Source organism: Nothobranchius furzeri, chromosome 1, assembly GCF_043380555.1.
Source record: "Nothobranchius furzeri strain GRZ-AD chromosome 1, NfurGRZ-RIMD1, whole genome shotgun sequence".
Classification (NCBI taxonomy): domain Eukaryota; kingdom Metazoa; phylum Chordata; class Actinopteri; order Cyprinodontiformes; family Nothobranchiidae; genus Nothobranchius; species Nothobranchius furzeri.
In genome coordinates this window covers 61,478,300-61,501,042 of record NC_091741.1, presented here as the reverse complement: position 1 = coordinate 61,501,042, position 22,743 = coordinate 61,478,300, and the positions used below count along the sequence as shown (strand labels likewise).

The window sequence follows — 22,743 nt, the reverse complement described above, 5'->3', positions numbered from 1 at the left end:
TAAGAACAAACATAGCAAACTCCTGTTAGCAGAAATATTGTTTACTCTGATTTATGGACGATAAAACGGCTTTCACTCCAACGCTGCCTCACAACAACATGTAAATCTGGTTAATATCAGCATTTTGTTTTCCCTCCCTGTTATGCTGCTCCTGAAGTGGGAGTGTAATTTAATGCCTGAATCCACATGTTTGCTGACTGAGGACAAAACCAACTCATTATCTTCTGTTTGTTTCCATTAAAGGTCCGTGTTTGGATGAGAGCTGTTTATTGTTGGACGGATCACCGGGACTACATGGAGATGTCTGTTTTTGTGCACGAGGAACAGCAAAAGGAAGAAATGTGAGTGATGGATGAGGACGAGGCAGCAGCACAGCTGTGTAGATAAAGTGTTCAAGCTGAAAACAGTTGTTAATGTAGGGGAGGAGGCAGCTGAAACTGAGGAGAAATAAATCGCTTTACACCGAACATGAACACGAGAAGACAGAGTGCTGACAGACTGTTTGACGTGAGGGTTGTCAGTTACTGTCAGTAGTCCAGACGTCACCATGGGAGACTTGTTCAAAACAAACCTTCTACAGGCCTGTCCATGCTAAATGTCAAAAAAAGGTGTAATCTGTTTAGCAGGAGCATAACAGTAATGAGATGTTCCTTTGACATGGACTTTTTACAGCCTGATGGAGAGGTTGATGGGATTTCAGAAATTAAATATAGATGTTCAGGCCGTGGAAGACATGACCACCTCTATAGGAGGTCCTGGAGGGTGCATGGGGGTTCACCTAACCTATCTACATGTGTTTTGTGGATTTGGTGAAGGCGTTCAACTGTGTCCCTCGAGGAGCCTTGTGTCCTTTGGGAAAATGGGGTACCAATCCCCTGATTTGGGCTGTTATGTCCCTGTGTGATCGGTGTCAGAGCTTGGATCACCATCTTCAGTAAGTCGGGCTCGTTTCCAGTGAGAGTTGGATTTTGTCAAGGCTGCTTTTGAAGAAGAAGAAGAAGAAGAAGAAGAAGAAGGAGAAGGAGAAGGAGAAGATATGATTTCTATAGTGCCTCTCAAGATAAAAATTATGAGGCTCTTCACAAAAACAAAAAATGTAAAAATATAAAAAGCATTTAGAAAATGGTTAAAATATATTTAAAATGAGCAAAAATAGACAATTGTGATTAAAAAAATGTAAAGAAAGAGAGCGCGAATAGGAAAGAGGGAAATCAGTGGATCCTGAGGAAGGTGGAATAGGTGGGGAGAGCAGAATAAAGAGAGTGGTGAAGAAGGTCATACAAAAGCCATTTTGAACAAGTAAGTCTTCAGCTGCTTTTTGAAGGAGACCACTGAGTCCACTGATCTCAGGCTCAGGGGGAGAGAGTTCCAGTCTGGGGGCCACAGCAGCAAATGATCTGTCACCTTTGGTCTTTAGCCTGGTGTTCTGCACAACCAGTAGGCTTTGATTACTGGACCTCAGGGACCTGCTGGGGGTGTAGGGACTGAGAAAATCACCAATGTAAGATGGTGCTTGTCCATGTAAGGCCCTATAGACCAGAACCAGGATCTTGAAATGAACCCCGAAGTTGACAGGCAGCCAGTGAAGCTGGAGGAGAAGCGGGGTGATGTGATTTTGTCAACAATTCTGTTCATAACTTTTATGGACAGGATTTCTAGGCGCAGCCAAGGTGTTGAGGGGATGCGTTTTGGTAGGATTGTGTCTCTGCATTTGCAGATGATGTGGCCTTGCTGGCTTCATCAGGCTGTGATCTACAACTTTTGCTGGCGCAGCCAAGTGTGTGCAGCCAGGATGAAAATCAGCACCTCCAAATCTGATGGTCTTGAGTTGGAAAAGGGTAAAATGCCTTCTCATAGTCAGGGTCAAGGTATCTTGGGGTCATGTTCACAAAGCCGGGGATAATGGAGCGGGCGGATTGGTGCTGTGTCTGCATGATGCAGGCGTTGTACCACTCTGTCGTGGTGAAGAAAGAGCTGAAAGATTCTTCATGCACAACTCAGCTCTCGTTTTTAAACAAACTGCATGTTTGTCAGGGAGGAAATCATTGTATTTGTGATGAAATACACTCATACAGATTAATTTATGAGATGGATCTGTGCAGCTTTTTTTCTCTTTACTTCATTTAAAACTGGATGATCAGAAACTACCCAGATGTAGAAGAAAAGACTGGCACTAAAGGATCATGAGCCCACTGGGACAAAATGAAGTTTTTGTTTTGCTAATGACTTCAATAATGTTCACCAAGGGGATGCTTAAAAAAAGGTGAAAAATTCTGTTTACCACAATAAAGACTGGTGTTGCGGGATTTCCTCCTGGTGTTTATAGTGATTTTAATCTCTGTAGCTGATGGATCAGGACCGATGGCAGCTTGTCAAGATAACCGACATGAGTTGTGGAAACAAACTTAGCCAAGTCCGTATACCGGCAGCAATAAATACACAGTGCTTATTTTGTGGCGAGAACACAAAATCTTGAACAATATTCCAGGTATTTATGTGTGATGGCATCAATCTAACTGACATGTTTTACAGCCTCCCTGCTCTGTCAAAGTACAGAACTTCATTTGACCTCTTCTGGCATTTTATTGGCCTCCTTGAACAGAATCTCAAAGCTTAGCAACTGATGTCTACATAAAAGCAGTCATTGCAGCTGGCAGGGAACAGACCGAGCAGCTTTGGGGAAACCAACGGGAAAGGAACCGAGGGACAAAAAACAAGCACCTACTGTAATAATGACTGCCCAAACAGAATGAGGAGAATTTACGATGAAGATAAAAACACTGATGGCCAGAGTGAAACCCACTGAGGCAACACCCACAGATACAACCCTTGTCATCCTTCAATTGTTGGCAGAATCTTGGTTTTAAAATTATTTGAACTCTTCAATGTTCTGGTCAAACTTATAGTTGAGCACATCTTCTTCTGGCTCTTGGAGAGTTCAGACGCTTTTTTCCTCCTCTTCTCCCTATCTTATCCCAAGGCTCTTTGTCTGTCTTTGGGTGTCTTCTGCATTTTTCATGGAAACTGGAAATTATTAAAATGGACCTGGTCAGTTGGTCTCTCAACGCGATTGACAAAATTTTTTTCAACGATAAGAACGGGACAAGGGGCTCCCGGTTGCCCCTCTGGGACAGAGCCAGCTGGGCCTATCATGGACTCCTGGAAACAGTGGAACCTGATTTGCCTCTCTCAGCTGTCTGTAGAGGATTCTGAAGATGTCTGCATATTTGTGGTGTTGGTGTCAAGTTTCGTGCTGTTTGGCCTGAGCGGTTACCTGGCTTACTGGAAAATTAATGAGCTGTCAAGGAATATTGGCTCAAACCCGGAGCTCAGGGATGGATTACACCACGCTGTGAATGCACAAACTCATACAATTGTCAAGATGATTCGTAAGCTTGGAACTTTGGCTGAGATTCAGACTCTGGCACAGAAGGTTGATGCCATCAAGGATAGAGTTGACGGATCAGCACGGATTGGGATAGATTAATCTACGCCATTATTGGATTCAGAGGGGTTGGATATGGCGTTTAAAGCGTGCCACAACCCGTGCACGCGCATTGGGTCCACAGCGCGCGTGTGAACGGGACTCGCGAGCGAAAATATACATGGCAGCGCACGCGTGAACGGGACTCGCGAGCGAAAATATACATGGCGAGAGGTCATTTGTGCACTGAGAGGGAGCAAACTGTGTCTGTGAGCGCACAAGGATGTGCACAAGTGACAAACCTGCGTGCGCGCGTTGCCAACGAGCACACGGCAGAGGAAAACGTGCGCGCGCGGCAGCCTCTCTGCGCGCGCGGCAGCCTCTCTGCGCGCGCGGCAGCCTCTCTGCGCGCTCGGCAGCTTCTCTGCGCGCTCGGTTTCTAATTCCGCTCGCTCGGCTGTGAGGAGTTTTGGCACTCTGGAGGCGTGGCCTGTGGCAGATCTTCCCTATCCTCTGATTGGTTAGTTTACCCCGCACTTTACTCTCTAGCTATCTATATAAAAAAATCTGATATTCAGCAGTTGCTGGCATAGCTCAGCTGGGAGAGCGGGTGACTCTCTCTCTGGAGGATCCAGGTTCGAGTCCAGCCAAGTAAAATAGAGTTGATGTCATATTATTCTTTCCTAATTCCTGTGATATTATTTTACAGTTGTGACCGTTCAACTGTCATTAAATGTCTGAATGTTTGCTGGGCAGTGTTTTAAAAAGTGCACATAAGCTAGATGGTTTTAACCAGGTAAAAATAGACTTGTGGGTGTAGGTATGTTCAAGTTTAAAAAGTTCTTGCCTCATTAATGTATTGTTTATTTTTTTCAGCATTTAATTGACAAATTATCCTTTCAAATAATTAATTGATGAGTTACATAATTGTCCATTTAGAATTGTTGAATGGACTGAGTCAAGTTTGGTGCACTTTATATATTTCAAAACATGTTTTTTTTTTATTATGCATATAAATAATTTTAATGTTAATTTATTGAAATATTTCTATTTCTTCATTACCTCACCCTTGTTTTGACAAAAACAAGACCTTGCTGGATAATATCACGGAGAAACTATTTGTTCACAGTACATGGCTCAGTGAGGATCTGTATACCAAAGGAGGAGATGCTCAGAAATCTGTCTGCAGATTGTTACAACCCAGACTGGAAGTGGTGGGCTGTAATAAGAAAGGAGACCAAACAGAGGAGTGGGGGTTCAACAACTGATTTATTTAACCAAAGTAAGGATTTACTAAAGCAGATCAGTGCAGTCAAGAATTACTGGTGTTTGGGTAGTCCTGAACGTGTTGTGATGCCCCCACCGTCTCATTGGGTTTTCATTTGTGTTTAATTGTGTTTTTCTTCTGTTGTAGGCAGCTCGTTAAGCAGCCTTGGAGGCACCTGGGCTCAGGGTGTGGTGCTGCCTACAAAGCCTACTGTTTTTCTGCTTTCACTGGGTCTCTCCTGTGTGGTGGAGAGTCCTCACTGGCCATTTTCTGTTCACTAACTTGCTTTAGTAAATCCTTACTTTTGTTAAATAAATCAGTTGTTGAACCCCCACTCCTCTGTTTGGTCTCCTTTCTTATTACAGCCCACCACTTCCAGTCTGGGTTGTAACAATCTGCAGACAGATTTCTGAGCATCTCCTCCTTTGGTACACAGATCCTCACTGAGCCATGTACTGTGAACAAATAGTTTCTCCATGATATTATCCAGCAAGGTCCCGTTTTTGTCAAAACAAGGGTGAGGTAATGAAAAAATAGAAATATTTCATTAAATTAACATTTAAATTATTTATATGCATCATTAAAATAAAAAAAAAACATGTTTTGAAATATATAAAGTGCACCAAACTTTACTCAGTCCATTCAACAATTCTAAATGGACAGTTATGTAACTCATCAATTAATTATTTGAAAGGATAATTTGTCAATTAAATACTGAAAAAAATAAGCAATACATTAATGAGGCAAGAACTTTTCTCTCTCTCTCTCTCTCTCTCTCTCTCTCTCTCTCTCTCTCTCTCTCTCTCTCTCTCTCTCTCTCTCTCTCTCTCTCTCTCTCTCTCTCTCTCTCTCTCTCTCTCTCTCTCTCTCTCTCTCTCTCTCTCTCTCTCTCTCTCTCTCTCTCTCTCTCTCTCTCTCTCTCTCTCTCTCTCTCTCTCTCTCTCTCTCTCTCTCTCTCTCTCTCTCTCTCTCTCTCTCTCTCTCTCTCTCTCTCTCTCTCTCTCTCTCTCTCTCTCTCTCTCGAAGCCCCACTCTAAGGGAGTTTGCAGTGTACTAGTGAGTCATATATTGTACAACCACAGTCATAAAGTTTTCAATCAGTAGTTTTATTTCAGTATGTATTTTTCCAGTATCACAAAAAATGTAATTTTATATGGTTAAAACCATCTAGCTTATGTGCACTTTTTAAAACACTGCCCAGCAAACATTCGGACGTTTAATGACAGTTGAACGGTCACAACTGTAAAATACCTGAAATTAAGAAAAATTAAAATGACGTCTACTACATTTTCCTTGCCCGGACTCGAACCTGGATCCTCCGGGGCGAGGGTCACCCGCTCTCCCAGCTGAGCTATGCCAGCAACTACTGAATATCAGACTTTTTTATATAGATAGAGGGTAAAGTGCGGGGTAAACTAACCAATCAGAGGACAGAGAAGATCTGCCACAGGCCACGCCTCCAGAGTGCCAAAAGCCCTTACAGCCGAGCGAGCAGGAGTCAGAAACCGAGCGCGCAGAGAGGCTGCCGCGCGGGCACGTTTTCCTCTGCCGTGTGCTCGTGGACAACGCGCGCACGCAGGTTTGTCACTTGTGCACATCCTTGTGCGCTCACAGACACAGTTTGCTCCCTCTCAGTGCACAAATGACCTCTCGCCATGTATATTTTCGCTCGCGAGTCCCGTTCACGCGCGCGCTGCCATGTATATTTTCGCTCGCGAGTCCCGTTCACACGCGCGCTGTGGACCCAATGCGCGTGCACGGGTTGTGGCACGCTTTAAACGCGATAGTTGGAGATCAACAGAACTTTAAGACAGAGAGGAAATTATCTCTGTCTGGCCCCAAAACAAGTTCTTATCTGAATCTGGTGCCCTTGAGCCTGTGAAGCTGAAGTGATTACTCCCCCTCAGAAGAAATGTGGAATGCTGCCGTCGCCATGGGAACTCTGTCTCCCTATCCCAGCCTGGGCGGGACTGCGACCGGTGAAGGCCGTTGAATCGTTTCCAGGAGTCACTGTGCTTTTTAACCCAAATACCTCCTTCCGCTGTCCAAACGGAGGTGATGAGTGCTGCTCATCACGACTGCATGCACTGATGGGAGGATAGTCCCCAACCCTACCTCCCCACCTAGTGGACTCTTATGTTGTGTAATGTCTGAAGTCTGTTGCATTTCTGTCTGAGGTGTTTTTTTTTTTTCATAGCAAAGATGCCCTCCCTGTGGAGGGTATCTGAAGTGCCTTTTTTTCCTCCACCTGACCCAATCCTCGTGTAAACCCTCTGATCTCTATTAAGGTAGCTCGACTCGGGTTGCGAATAACCACAGTCACCAATTCTTGTCATGTGTCTATTCCTATGTATGTATGTCTGATCTCTGAATTGTGTGTACTGAAACTCTAATTTCCCTCTGGGATTAATAAAGTATCTTTGAATTTGAATTGAATTTCAGTCTCAAATTGGTGAAGCAATCATGGCTCGTGGCTACGGTAGGGCCTAAACATCCTAAACAAGCTCTCATCTCAAAGGTCATGTAAACACTACCTTATGGTGTTTAGGTTTACATCAGTGTCTTTGGATGCTATGAAAGTTGTCTTTAAATAAAGCGTATTGTCATTATTTAAACCTTGTCTCACATTTCAATCTATGGTTAACAGCAGACGTGGATTAGCCTGTGCCTTTCTTAATTTATGCCAGAATATTCATGACCAATTTAGTGTATGGAAATTTAAAGGTCATAAAGGAGCATTTAATTTGACATTTTGATCCTCCGCACAGACCAAGGTTTAAACTTTGCCCACCATGAAATTGAGTATGCAACTCCAACGCTAAAGTCAGCTTGATAGGTAACAAGAAAGACAGATGATATAACAGAGTTTTGGTACAATAATCCAGTCATGTATTTCAAAATGTTTTAGAATCAATTCATCATAATTCCATGAAGTAAAGACATAATCTGCTTTTTTACAATATATTAACAATATCATCTTCTAAAGTATTAGGTATAAAGTAGATCAAAAAGATTCTAAGTCCAACAAATTTTCTACACACGTGCACACTCACACACACACACACGTTACCTGACTTTCCCACGCCTGCTTTGCCAAAGACAGCCAGCTTGACCTCCGGGCTTTTGGCCATGACAGCAGCAGCAACCAGTGAAGCTCAGTGAGCCAATCAGTGAGCTCAGAGTTCAGCCGACCATCGTCTCTGTACAGCCAGAAACAGCATCTGAAGAGACAAGTGGACAAGCAGAGTTTATTTTGTGTTCTCCAGTGTTGTAGACTGCATAATTAGTTATATGTAAATACTAATAGTGTCCAATGGTTTCTGGGAGACTGATCAATAATGCACAATATTTAAGAGCTACATGTGGTGAAGTAATTGGTCCTTTTAGTTAGGGTTGTCATAAATATTAAGACAAAGGCATTTCTTTTCTTTTCAATTAAAAACTTTATTGAAACTATTGTTGCCATGCTGGCACAGCATGTCTTAGTCTTTTCAGTTAAGGCTAAATAGACTCCTCCATCAGTCTATCAAATACATTCCATTATCTTACCTGGAAATACACCAGGTCAATTATTATTATTATCATCTTCATATTGCACTTAGTGTGCACTTTCATGAAAAGGTGGTTTTAGAATAATTTCGCTCCTAAAAGCATGAAAATGTGATTTAATAACTAATATGACTCATGATAAAATCATTTTTATTGTTAATGTTGATTGGGAACTAGCAAATTTCCCATGTATAAAGATTTAATGGAAACAGCAGTGACAATAATTAATAAAAGAGAAAAGTATTTGAGTTCAGCTCTCAAAGAACAGAAGTGAACTACAGGCTGAATGCCTGAAACGCCACATTTCTCATTTTGAATAAAAAAAAATGTTTTCCTAGTTAAAACCACAGGCTTGTAAACAGTATTATTGCTGAGCCAAACTCATACATTTTGGGAAGCAGAGTGGTGTCAATTTTGTTTGCGAAAGAGGGCTGACTCACTATGCTTCTGTGAAGACTACACTCAAAGGTCCAGTGTGTAAAAACAATTGACTCTTTAGCACCACGCAGTTCGGAGTAGGTACTGCAGCTACAGTAGCCCACGCGCATTATGTGTGATTCTCCATTATTGAAACTAACAGAGTACAAGCCTGGCTAGCCATCCTATAAATCTGAATTTATCTGACAGCAGTAGCTCAGGAGGTAGAGCGAGTTGTCCAGTAATCAGAAGGTTACAGGTTCAATCCCCGCTCCAGCCAGAGAATGCTGCTGTTGTAAGTATGTAAGTAAGTAAGTGCTTCACATAGATCAAAACAAAATAAAACAAAGTCATAAAATCATAAACAGATTAATATCATAAAATCAAAATGCTCTCAAAACAAAATCAGATTAACATCAGAAAAAGTCATAAATTTATCAATTTTCATAAACAGATGAAAGATTAAAAATCTGAGTTAAAAATAAGAAAATAAAAGGTTTAGGTAAAAGCAGCTTTAAATAAAAGGGTCTTTAGCTGTTTTTTTAAGTGTCCAGACTGTCAATGCTGCGTAAGGATAAAGGAAGATCATTCCAGAGTCTGGGTAGCCTAGTGAACTAGACCAAATTCTTGCTTTGCAAAGAATGGTCTAGGCATGCTCCATTGGAACATCAGCAGCTCCTACCAGGACTCTGGCTGGCCAATCACAGCTCTCTAGAGGGGTTTCAAACACATAAAGAGCTGTGAATGGTCCATAATGAAGGGCCAATCATAGTGCTCTATCTGCTTAGTGAACAAATCACAGAGCTTTATCCGCTTTGTGGGCCAATCAGGGCACTCTATATGCCTGGTGGGTGGGATGATGCAACAGAGTGAAACAAGAGTATGTCACATTCATTGTCCAGTGGAATGTGGAGATCATTTGAAAGACAACGGTAGAACCCGCCCCACAACCGAGAGCTGTCAGTGGAGCATGGCCAGACTAAATAATACATTTATTTAGTCTGGCTTGCCAGGCTAGAGTCTGGGTGCAACTGTCTGGAAAAAGCGATCACCTCGACTTTTATATCTGGTTGTGTCCTTGGGCAAGACACTAAACCCACCACGGTGGTGGCCGGAGGGACCGGTGACTCCAGTGCTTGGAAAGCCTCACCTCTGTCGGTGTGCCCCAAGGCAGCTGTGGCTACATTGTAGCTCTTCCAACCAGGGTGTCAGTGTGTGTGAATGGATGAATGATACACTGTAGTGTAAAGCACTTTGGAGTCCTCTAGCCCGACCCAGAGATCTATGGTCATCTTTAAAACTGTCTCTGCATGCTATTGGACAACGAACAATATAGCATACTCACTACTAAAGATGCCAGTCAACATGTCAGTCTGCCATTTATTGTCGAAGTAGTCGCAAATACATCCTTTTTCTGAACAGATTTAACTCATTCACTGCCATTGATGACTAAAGTCGTCATTTGCATGTTCTTACTGTGTGGGCGTTGGAACGAGCCCCCGCACCGTGAGAACAAACATTTCAGCTCTGAAGCCGATCTTCATCCGCATACGTCACACGTCACGTGACCAGGAAGCGGAAAATCCATGTGTTATGAGATCGTTTTGGGTCGCTGGAGTAAAAAAAGTGAGGTGTGAACCGGAAAAGCTTCTGCCGATCACATTTCAACAACGGATTATGAAAGAACGGATAACGCTCGAAACGCACGGATTCTTCCTGATGTAAGAGGTGAGTCTCCACTTTGTTTTGGTTGTTTTGGTGTTGACATCATCCTAGCGCACAATGTTCTGTGACTCTTAAAAAAAACGTAAAAATGGTGAGAAACGCTGCCAGCAAAGGGCTTTACCAATCAGGAAACAGCTGGCAGCGAATGAGTTAAGTACCTCCATCTGTTCTTGACTCAATGAAAAGCCCAAGTCTAAATAGTCCAAAGTTGTTGCCAAAGCCATGTCAAAGGAGTCGTCTTAGTTTCGCACAGTCACAGTAACATCCCACAGACTAAACTGACAAAGCACTGTCATTAGATCAGAACCAGACCATTAAGGGCCACGGAGGTTCCAAGAAAGCGTGGCTAGACCAAAAAAAGAGCTAAATCCTTTTGCAGGTCTAGATTATATGCTAACTGAGAACAGCAACATTTTATCTATTCTTTTCTTCTTCATAGCTGGTTTGGCAGACTGCATGCTTCAAGGGCGTACTGCTGCCCCCTGCTGTTTCTTTCAGGTTATACCATGTTAAAGCGCAAACGCGAAACATTGTATCTTGCAAGTCATTTAAAAGCTACAATATTTCAAGATCGTGCATGAGTATGGACTGTTGACCACAATTTATGTAATCAAAAATGTAAGATTTTAAGCCAATATGAGTGAACGTTGGCGGGAAATATTAGTTAAAAAAACAAGTTTTTGAACGGGATACACAGAATATTCTAGTAAACAAGTAAAAATATTACACACTGGGCCTTTAATAGTGAATTGAGAAAACTTCCCAAATGAGAAGCTAAATGATTTCAAAATTAAAACTGAAGCCTTCTAAGCCTTTTAAACCACAGAGATGTTTCTATTGGCAGCTAAACTTATAAATCATTAATGAAGGGAAAGTGTTTAGTTTGCAAAAACAGAGTATCAGTAGTTTGAAAGCCAGAAGCCAGAATTGTTTTTCAATTAAAGCAAACACTTCTAGGTTTTTAAGTTGTAACTCTCTGTTTTAGAGCAGAACTCATCATAGCAGGCACTGTGGTGTACATGAGGTTGGATAGCAAAAACAGAGCGGCTCACTAGGACTTGAAATCTTAGAAGTCCGGAAATTTGGGTTGGAATTGTGAGAATTTCTTGGATAAAGATGCTTTTTTCACCTTTAAAGGAAAACACTGTTTAATTTAATCTTCATTTTATTTATAAAGTGAGATTTTTTTTTATCTTCTCTCTACCTTCTTCAGACTACACTCTTGTACATTCTACTGAGCATCATGCCTGTAGCATCTATTAGGAGAATAGCTATGGCAGATCTGATTAGGGTCACTATGGTCTGTTGCATTACCTTCTGATTACTGCTGCAACTGTTCTGTAATGGTGGCTAATTTCTTCTGCATCAGTGTGCAAACGGTGCAAAACACAAATTGAGACCATGTTTCACTGACACACTGTCGGTCTCTAATATAAAATCTGAACTTAATCCTGAAGCTGATGCATTTTTCACCTTTAGCTGTTCATCAACAAGGCTTCAGTTCAAACACCGGACTGGTCTTTATGCAGAACAGAGATTTGGTGTCAGACTTGGCTTGGGGAGTCTCTGACTTGATGAAAAGGAGATGAGAAAAGCAGAAGATAGGGCCATTATATCAGAGTAGAGCAAACTGACAGCTGAAATTAGCCTTTGAAAAAGAAAACACAACTGCAGCCTATCTAAACATCGACTCTGTTTGATAAGAAAACAACCTGCTAAGTTTTCTCACCAGATAATGAAGTTAAAACATGTTCTGAACACATTCTGTTTTTCTCCTCCAACTTTTACAAATAAACAAAAACAGATGACAGTCTAATTGAAATCTACACCAAGGTGACTCCAGAGGAAAAATTATAGGCTTGAGAAAGTGAATTTCCATTTAAAAGTAACACAGATTGAGGGAATAAATTGACAGACACATTTTAAGCCTCTTGGATTTTGCAGTCACAAAGATAAACTCTTCGAGGGTTGTTCTGCTCCGAAGTTCGGCATCAGGACAAAAATCCTGATCAGAGACATTCTCCTTCTATTATTATAGTTTTTTTGTGGACAAGATTTTGCTTCTCTAATCGCTACAGAATTTTAAAGGTGCATGATGTAGGAATGAAGTAAGAAGGACATCCTGTGGTCAAAATTAGGTACTGTAGTCCATTTTCATTTTTTTTTACTTTATTAGAAATATTTTCAGTTGTTTTAAATACCAACGGAGACAGACATTTTAGAGAAAGGGGCAGAGACTGTGGGAGGGGCTTCACAAAAATAAACTAATAAATGATGAACAAGAATTTTCTTCTAGACCTGTATAAAGAGAGAGAGAAAGAAAATGAAGGGGACACGCAAAAATACAACAGAACCAAAATATCACTGCGCCAACTGCACGATGATATATAAAAGTAACAATTTTTGCTGAGAAACGCACTGTAAAAATGTAATGCAGTTCATTTTCAAACCACACAAGTGACTGTCTCCCTCCCGTTTCATGGCTGTTGTCATTTCAGGATCAGCATCAGACCATTCTAGATGACGAGTGAAGGTGAGACCATTTGTTTATCATTCACCGTTAGCATTGTTATCTCATCGTTAGCCTCTGGCCCAGCGGTAATCAATGGGCGGCCCGCGGGGCCCTTCTTTGAAGCCCCCGAACAGCCAACAGCCCCCCACATTCCACCCCCACCTCGGCCTGTTTGTCGCATTTGCCCCGGAGGGGTAGGAACTGTGCTGTTGTTTGTTTATACTTAGCGTGTGTCAATGAGTGTGTTTACATGCAGCCAGTAACCCTTTTAAAACCCGAATATTCACAATAACCCGGTTCCGCAGGTCCATGTAAACACCGCCAAAAACCCGGATATGCTCATAACCGGGTTTTTTAAAACCCGGTTACTTCACCTGGGGTAACCCTTTTCTAACCCGAATGTTTGGTCGTGTAAACGCATACCGGGATATCCCCATCAAAGAGTGTGTTCTGCGCATGCTCTGTTCGCAAGGAATCTTGGTCTTTTGAATAGCGAGACGTCTTGTATGCGCCAGAACACCGGAAGTAAACAACAAGTTGGGAGCAACATGGCGAGTCGCGGCACAGCACCACACTTTTGGAGTGACGAGGAAACTAAAGCGCAAACAAACGCGGTCGCCATCTCTTCCGAACTGGGAAACATGTTGTTTTCAAGGATACTGGAACAAGAAGAACCGGAAAGACGCATATTGCGGTCTGGACGTAGTCCATACAACCTGACGCTACCCCAACGTCCGCATTTATATCGGGTTATGCAAGTTAGGGGTAACTCTTTCTATTTATGCTTATAAACGGGATATTCTGATCAACTCAGAAACCCGAATCCCGACCTTAACCCGATCATAACCCGGATATTGGCTGCATGGGACTAATAAAGGTTATCTTATCTTATCTTAATTCATCCAATTGCCCAGTGTTAATCTTTTGACTGAATGGGAATGAGTAAACTCACAGTGTAAAGCAAATCTCCATCCAGCTGAACATTTCGGAAATGTAACTCTCCTACGATTTTTTAACTAAATCCACAGATTTTTTTATGTATTTATTTACAATAAAATAATATGAGGCAGCTGCATGTGATCCTCAAAACAGATCACCTAAAGCTGTAATAAACCTCCAATGGAAAGAGCGAAGAATCAAAAATAAACACAACACTAAACATTTACTGTACAAATCCCACACATTTACATTCAATCAATCAATCAAAGCTTTATTTATAAAGCGCCTTCCACAACCCTGTCAGGAAGCCCAAGGCACATTGTGCTGTATGATGTCCTTACACATAGCTAATTGTGTTTTTTCAACATAACATAACATTCAACCAACTCTAAGTAGACTAGCGTTAGTATTTTATGGGGTTGGAATTACATCCTGTGATTATCCCTGCTGTTTTACCAAACTCAGAAGGGTCTCTGATGAAAATACTACACTAAAATGATTCTGAAACCCAAGTTTATGAACAAATAACAAAGTGTCCCAAAAGGAAGCAGGAGGGGTTTGAGTCCCTGAACGTTTCAATCATGAAACATGAGTTTAGAACCGATCTGGGATTATTATGTTTTTCTACTTTTCTGGCTGGGTTGTTATTAGCTGCTTATTGTTAGTTTTGACCAGTGTTTCATTTGGATTAAACCAGGGATTTGAGTGTTTTGGAACACTGGAAGGACTGACATATTTGTGTTACTTTGAGTAGAAGTGCTGCAAAGTGTCATTAGGTTACCGTAAGGGATGTTTAATCATTTGTTATCCGTAACACTTCATTCTCACTAACAGGGAGCTAGTGCAGCAGTCGTCAAGTGACAGGCAGGGGTCACATGGACATATAAAGTCAAACAACCACTCAACACACTTACTCCTACCCAGGGACCAATAGAAGCCTTAAAGAGCAAATTGCAGGTTAGAGACTCCCATGAACCAATGTTTAGAGAAACATAATAGAAACTCGTTTTTAAACATTTTTTTACACAAACATAAATTATTTAGGCTTTTTAGAGCTTAGCTTTAGCTTAAACTTGTGTGCTAACATCACAATATTGTACAGATTACTATTGCGTACCAGACAATTAAAATAGAATCGGTCAGTTAATATAATATTAACACTAATGAGCGTCTGTCAGTGGTCTCATACTCGCTAGTATCTGTTCACGTATCGTAGTTTAGCGCTTAGAGATAGGGAGAGAGACGCCTGCCATCCAGTTCTGGAGCTCATGTGGGCTTCTGTGAGCTGGAACCGACCCAAACATGAGCGAGCCAGTTGAGCTGATATCTTTAAAAGCTGCACACGATCCTTCCATAGAGGTCAACGGTGGTTCTGATCTGGTTCCGACCCAGAAAGCTTGCTCGGCTGGTCCGCTGAGCTGAGAGAGATACCTGTGATCCAGTTCTGAAGGTCATGTGGGCTTCTGTGAGCTGGATTTGACCCAAACACGAGTGAGACAACGAGCTGGTATTTTTAAAAGCCACGCATCCTCTCCTGGTTGTCCGGGCGGCGGTTCTGATCCGGTTCCAACCCGGAAACCAGCTGGCCCGCTGAGCCGCGCGTCTCTTCTACTGGTCGGTTCTGACGGTGATCTGAGCTCCAGAAATCCGCATTTTATTTTTTAAACCCCGCCTTGGGTCTCCGAAGCCCAGCGCCGACCTCCCGCGCAAAACACCCTTTGCAAAGTTTGGTCTAGGAACGCTCCACTGGAACCTCTGCAGCCCCTAACAGCATTCTGGCTGGCCAATCACAGCTCTCTAGAGGGGTTTCAAACACATAAAGAGCTGTGATTGGTCCATAATAGTGGGCCAGTCATAGTGCTCTATCGGCTTAGTGAACAAATCACAGAGCTTTATCCGCTTTGTGGGCCAATCAGGGCACTCTATATGCCTGGTGGGTGGGATGATGCAACAGAGTGAAACAAGATGGCGACAGCTCGTTTGAAACGGCTTTTGTATCAATTTTGGACTATTAGAACTTGGGCTCCATTAGAATCAGGAGCAGAGAGATGTATTTAAATGCTTTTTTTTTTTGTTTAGAAAAAATTATGTATTTTCTCCTTCAACTGTGGACCGCCTCATTAACCGATAGCTGCTGCAGTCAGTATGTCACATTCATTGTCCAGTAGTATGCGGAGATCATTTGAAAGACAACGGTAGAACCCGCCCCACAACCGAGAGCCGTCAATGGAGCGTTACCAGACTAAATAATACATTTATTTAGTCTGGCTTGTCAGGCTAGCTACTTACCACACAGCCAGATTAGTGGTTTTCTCCATGTTTAATGCTCCTTCTGTCGTCCTAGTAAAAAGGATGTGAAGATTACTAGTTTGATTATGTAAATTTGGTGAATCAAGCTAAATTTGAGCAGTCCAAACTTGTTTTCACACAAAACCTAAAGTTACTTTTGCTGCCTGTCCGAAATAAGCGTTTTCTTGGTACCAAAATGTGTGTTTACAGTTCATGGACACATACACTTCCCGGCCAAATAAATAGTCGCCACCCCAAAAAATACATCACAAACTGTAAAATTTAATTGGACCGCATTTAGCATTGATTATCGCTTGCATTGTTTTTGTGGCATTGTTTCTAGAAGCTTCTGCAACGTCACAAGATTAATTTCCGCCCAGTGTTGCATTAATTTCTCAAGATCTTGCACTGATGATGGTAGAGTCTGACCGCTGCACAAAGCCTTCTCCAGCACATCCCAAAGTTTCTCAATCGAGTGAAGGTCTGGACTCTATAGTGGCCAATCCATGTGTGAAAATGATGTCTCAGGCTCCCTGAACCACTCTTTCACTATTTGAGCCTGATGAATCCTGATATTGTCATCTTGGAATATGCTGGTGCCATCAGAGAAGATGGAATAACCTGGTCATTCAGTATATTCAGGTAGTCAGCTGACCTCATTCTTGGAGCACATCCTGTTGCTGAACCTAGACCTGACCAACTGCAGCAACCCCGGATCATAGCACTGCCCCCACAGGCTTGTACATTAGGCACTAGGCATGATGCGTGCATCACTTCATCTGCCTCTCTTCTTACCCTGATGCACCATCACTCTGGAACAGGGTCCAACTGGACTTCAATAATGTGTAGGACAGTTCTTAACCCAATTTTATTCGAGTCTGCAATAGATGTTTTCTCTGCTTGATGCATGCCAATGATCTGACCCTTCTCAAACAGATTCCCATCTTTTCCATGACCACCAGATGTGTCTTTACACATGTTTTGAGAAGCAACTCATTGTACTTCTTGGGGTTAAGTAACGTGTTGCCAGCTGAAAGATAATCGCTCATGCAGTAATTATAACATTTGCTTAGGTAAATCCAGGTGGCGACTTTTATTTGACCGGGCACTGTATGTTAAATCTATGTATGCATATCAAACAGAAAAGCACTTGTATCGATCCTTCGGCAGTGGGGAACCCATGTACCAGAAGTAGATGGGCGTGACTTAGGCTGTCTATTTAGAGTTTCCATCTAACATACATTTTTGGTTTGTGGGAGGAAACAAGACCACCTGGAGAAAACCAGTGCATGAAGACAGAATACATGTTAACTTAATACAGAAAGGTCACAGCTGAGATTCAAACCTACAACCTTCTTGCAGCAAGGCAACAGTGTTATCAACTGTGTACCAGATAGTTAGATGACACTCAGCACTCATGATATCTGCAGGTTTGTTGTAAAAAAAAAAAAAAAAAAAAAAAAAAGGTTAAAAGCAAATTCATGCATGCATTTGTTTGAAACTCAGTCCAGACCGATCCTGGGTCTGTATGACTTGGACTGGTTTGGCTACAAAACATCTTAATCAGGACTTTTGCAGTTAACATAAATGTCTAAATCCAATAAAGAATAAATGACTGTAAATGGAGCTTCTTAGTTTTGGCCTCACAGCGGCCCTTAGAACCACTCTCACAGCGGCCCAATCAGATACTGCTGCTCATTTTGGTCTTGGCTGAAGAGAGATGAAATTTTAAAAAAGGAGAAAACTTCAATAAGATTCTGGTTCCTGCCCAGAAAAATAAAAGCTGTGAAATGTGTTTGGGTGATCTTTGGTGCCAGAAATACGTTAGCTGGCATCGCCCTGGTTGAAGTAATGAAGTGGCAAACTTCCAGTTGTCTACAGCTTCCTTCCAGACACACAAAAATCCAGACGTTCCTGTTGAAGCTAACTTTTTCCACTTCATACCAGTTTCCACAAGCCTTTCTATAAAGCAACTGTCTGCAGTTTGTTTTTGTTCAACAGAGTCCATCGTGTCATCTGAAGGAACTGTAAACTTTAGCTTTAGGCATTATGGTGACCTCACCACCCAAGTTGTCCAAACCACTGACGTAATTCTGTCTGTAACAACAGAAACATCGTTTTAACTGAGTTCTTTGGGACTCTCGAGGACCAGAATGGATTTGAGTGGTTCAAACATGAAGTTTAACACTTTAAAAATGTATCTGATCAAATTGTAACAAATAAATATTGGCCCATATCATAAATGTGAAAAAGAAAATGAGCTAGTGTTTAATCTGAGCAGCTCCAATATAGCTGTTCATTCATTCACTGCCAATGACGACTAAAATCCTCAATAGCATTGTTTAAGGGAACGAGCTTGCGCACCTTGAGAGCAAACATCACACCTCTAAAGTTGATTTTCACCCATGTGTGATCACGAAGCAGACAATCCATGATTTAGGAGATCGATCGGTTTTGGACGCCGCTGTGTCTAAGGCGAGACGCAAACCAGAAAAGTTTCTGCAGCTCACTCACTTTGACAACAAATTGTGAAAGAATGGAAAAAGTTAGAAACAAGCTGATTCTTCCTGAGGTAAGAAGTGAGTCTACTCTTTTTGGTAGTTTGCACCTTTTATTTGCACTGACCATTTCACATTAGCACTGAGCTTTGCATCGAGTTTGAAGTAAGGTTAAAGCTGTTACAGAAATTTTGAAAAACAAATAAGCTTAAAACATTAATTTCATGCCTCTTAACAACGTACTAACATGGTATAGCTATAAATATATTGTGGGGATAAAAAAACTAAAAAATAAAGTGTATAAAGTGGTTTTCTTGTATTTGTCTAAAAATTCCCACCAATAAGACATTTTGGAATGAAAGCAACTATTGGTTGTCGGTCTCGCCGATCCGCCGCACCTCTGAGTCCTTCATTCATTACGCACTCGTGTATTTAGCAACAGAACACCACTAGTGAGAGGTTTTCCGCTCAATTATATCAGAGAAGGAGACACAGCCGGTTGCTACCACTTCAACTTTAGGACATATCAGAGTACCAAAAAGAAAAACACCATTTGAAGTCACAGACAACGAAAGACAAAAGTTTGAACCTAGAAAATGGTGAATGATGTTTAGCACTATCTTGTTTCCCCGTGTAATGCAGGTTTCCGGTTCCGGTGGATGCAGATCCAGGGAAGATACCCGAGGGGAGGAGTGAGTGTTCTATGACCGCATTTGCATTTAACCCTCTGGAGTCAGGCGTTGCAACGTTAAAACCTTCCTACCTGGTTACTCCACAGACGTATTTCATGAACATTTTTTAACTCAGAAGTACCCCTGAAGGGCTTAGTTGTTCGTCCTTTTATCAAAACTTATTTTGAGCCTGAGAGGGTTAAAACCTAGCTTGTTTTCAGATTCGCTATAGCACCTTTAATGCTGAGCTTTGCATTATGCTGCACTCAGCCGCCACTAATAAAGTTCACGTTGGTTGGACATTTCCTAAGTGTAGCCTACAGTTATGAAAAACCATTTGCAACAAATAAACACATTAAAACGTGCTGTGCAAAAGAAAATGTTTACTGTTGAACCTGGTCCCCTGCCCCTTAGGCCATGGTTGCTGTTTAATCTCACGTTGGTGCAGGCAGAAGACATCTTTGTTCACATACTTGCGGCTACATGGCACTACACTGCTGGAGTGTTCAACTAGGGGGCGCACCACATAACTCAGACCAGATAGAGAGCCGGGTTTGTGGGTAAACACCAAAACAAACATGGCATCAATAAAAGAGCTCACTAACTGGTTAATTTTGAGATCACGACAGAAATAAAGACATCAGTGATATCATAGATGGTGTGAAAGACCTCTAAACCAGAGAAGTAGTCACCATGGTGAGTGTGTCTTGCCCATTTAACCAACTCCACCTCGGAACGTCCCGATACAACTTTTTCACTTCCGATACGATACCAATATTGCAGCCTTCAGCAATGACTGATACCGATATCAATCCAATGCAATATCAGCACAAATCATACATACATTTACCTATTTCATAGTGTGGAATGTATGAAATGCTTGATCAAGTGATAAGAGCCAATAACAAGTATGTCTGAAAATAATTACTATTTTTTTTAACCATTGGTTGCAGAAATGTGAACCTTAACAGATTGCTTACATCGGAGATTTTTGATGCAGTCTGATACAACCCGACACAGTATTGTTGGGCCAATATCGAATTACTTCCAATATCAATATCAGAATGGGACATCTCTACCTCCACCTACTGGTTCCTTTCATATCGTAGCGTTCGGACGCTTCGCATCGCGTTGTGCCGTGTTAATTTTGGGGGATGTGCGCAAACAATGCTTCAAATCAACACAAGTAACACGCGGCAGCCATTTTAAACACGCGTTTGCTTCATTAAACAGGAAGTGTATAACGGCCGGTACTACTCATTGGATCATTTATACACAATCTCAGGCACACACTTTTTCTGTATTTAACCACATGATAGGTATGTACATAGTTAACTGGTTAATTGCAGTTAACATTGTAACCAGGAAAAATAGTTTTGCCTGGTTAAATGCCAGCTGAGCTCACGTTCTTCTGCTGTGCATGGGTGTAATATATTTAGTGCCACCAGATGGCATGAGAGCACCACTATGAAACTACAGAAGAAGAGCTTGTTGCATGATCAAATAAATTTACTCAAAAATGAAGCATTTAGGAAAGTGCACAGTGGGAGTATTTTACATTTGGAAGTTAACTAAATGGGTCAACATCAAAGCGCTGAGGATGGAAAAACATGGAAATAAAGCCACTTAACGAAATGAAACAAGACCAGCAACAGGTCAGTGCCATGACTCCTGCTTTGTGATAGCCTGGTGTCTGCCTCCTCTAGTGTGTTAAAATAAAGAAACTTCCATGTAATTATGTAGTTCAATGTAAGGAAACTAAAGTGGTTTTTAAAAGTGTGGCCTCCAGAAAGTGCGATAAGCAGCGCCGTGATGCTGGACGGCCCGTTACACAACAGGTTCTGATGGACGTTTCAGCTCTTGTCTCATTAACGTTGTTTATAGGTTATAAATGTCGTAACGAGCCTGGAACTTTGGTTTTGCATCAGAATCACTTAAAAGAGTAAGTTAAAAGAGTAAGTTAAAAGAGTAAGTGTGAAAGTGTTTGTTTAATTTATAGAGCAGGAGCAAAGATTTGCTTCTCTGTGCATGTTTGTGAGTGTGCGGGGAGGGGACTGGAGGGGGAGTTTACGGTTAACAGAGTATTAACCGCTTATTGGCTTCAATAGCCAGTTAAAATTTTTGAAAAATATGAATCCCTACCACATGATTTGGGTTAAAAACAAATATATCATTCGTGCTTTCTACGTACACATGGATTTGAACAACTGCAGCTGCACTATGTTGGAAGGAGCATTCTCAGTAAAATAGACAAGAGAAAGGAACAAAACCACCATGTCAAATAGTTCTTCTCAAGATTTGTTATTCTTTTTCATGCCTTAGTTTTTATTTTATGCTTCGTCTGCTTTAAATGTCAGGAATGGAACCATAACACACACACACACACACACACGCACACACACACACACACACCTCTACAGAGCTTCCTCATTCTCCCACGCTGCAGCAGGGAATCGCCTCCTTGATAAGAAGAACAGCAACACACAGCAGTGTCTCCCTGCTGAGTGGATCATTCTTCCTTCACTATTTGCCATTTATGGCCTCTACCCACTCCATCATCCTGACTTACACACACACACATGCACGCACACACAACACACACACAAGTACGCACACACCTGAGATGTCAGAGGAGGCTGCTTCAGCAAGGCCAAAGCTGCTGCTAGTCTCAACTCACCGGGATTCTTCTTTTTCAGGTACAGAGTCAAAGTTTATTATATTGTTTTTACATGGATTTGAGTTTTAATAAAAGCCTACAACTGTGTTACAATCACGCTTTCGATAGCTTTTATGGACATGTTCGTTTGCCACCTCAACAGGCTGATCATTTTCCACTTTATCTCATCTGCATTCAGTCCAGAGACGGGCCGTCAGGACAGGCTCAGCCAGACCTCCAGCTGGACTCAAGAGGGTGCTGTCAGCTCGGCGCTGGCGTTGTTAGGTTTGGTGTTAGGACAGTGACCGAACATCAGCACTGTTACAACCTCAGGTTTAAGTGTGCATTGGATGAAAGCATCTGCTAAATAAATAAACATAACTCACCTTCCAAAAAATATTTCTCTTGTGATTTTTTTTCTCAAAAAAGAGAGAAATACAATGTTTTTATGCTGTTTATAACAATGACCTAACTTTCTATTAGCAGATGCAAACAACTGATCCTGAAGGATTTTGTGCATTTTTAACAGGCTATTTATAAAATGTGCTAAGTAGAAAAGCTACAAACTACTGTATATACAGTAAAAGCTGATTTAGGAGAATACAGAGGACACATTATGATAACAATAATTATGATGACCAGGTTTACTCAACAACACATTAAAACATATAAAAAGTCATCATTAGTGTTTGTGTCACCAATGATCCACTACACAGGTAGGTGTTTAAACTATGACTCCTTCACTTTAAAGAAAATATAAATAGTTTGGTCTGAAATACAAAACCTAATGTTCTGT

General features: G+C 41.6%; 1 protein-coding gene across 2 annotated transcripts in view; it reads right to left on the bottom strand.

Annotated features, from left to right (window-relative positions):
- rerg (RAS-like, estrogen-regulated, growth inhibitor) overlaps positions 1–22,743 on the bottom strand; it is a 65,327-nt gene that overhangs the window by 39,367 nt on the left and 3,217 nt on the right. The window contains exons 1-2 of one of the 2 annotated variants that reach the window (XM_070549569.1): positions 11,856–11,941; positions 7,762–7,912 (exon numbers count right to left, since the gene is read on the bottom strand). In XM_070549569.1, coding sequence (XP_070405670.1) covers positions 7,762–7,822 — 61 coding nt within the window. In that variant the 5' untranslated portion in view covers positions 7,823–7,912; positions 11,856–11,941. Of the gene's footprint in view, positions 1–7,761; positions 7,913–11,855; positions 11,942–22,743 lie in introns of those variants that run through there. The other variant, XM_015953808.3, reaches the window with a different exon arrangement.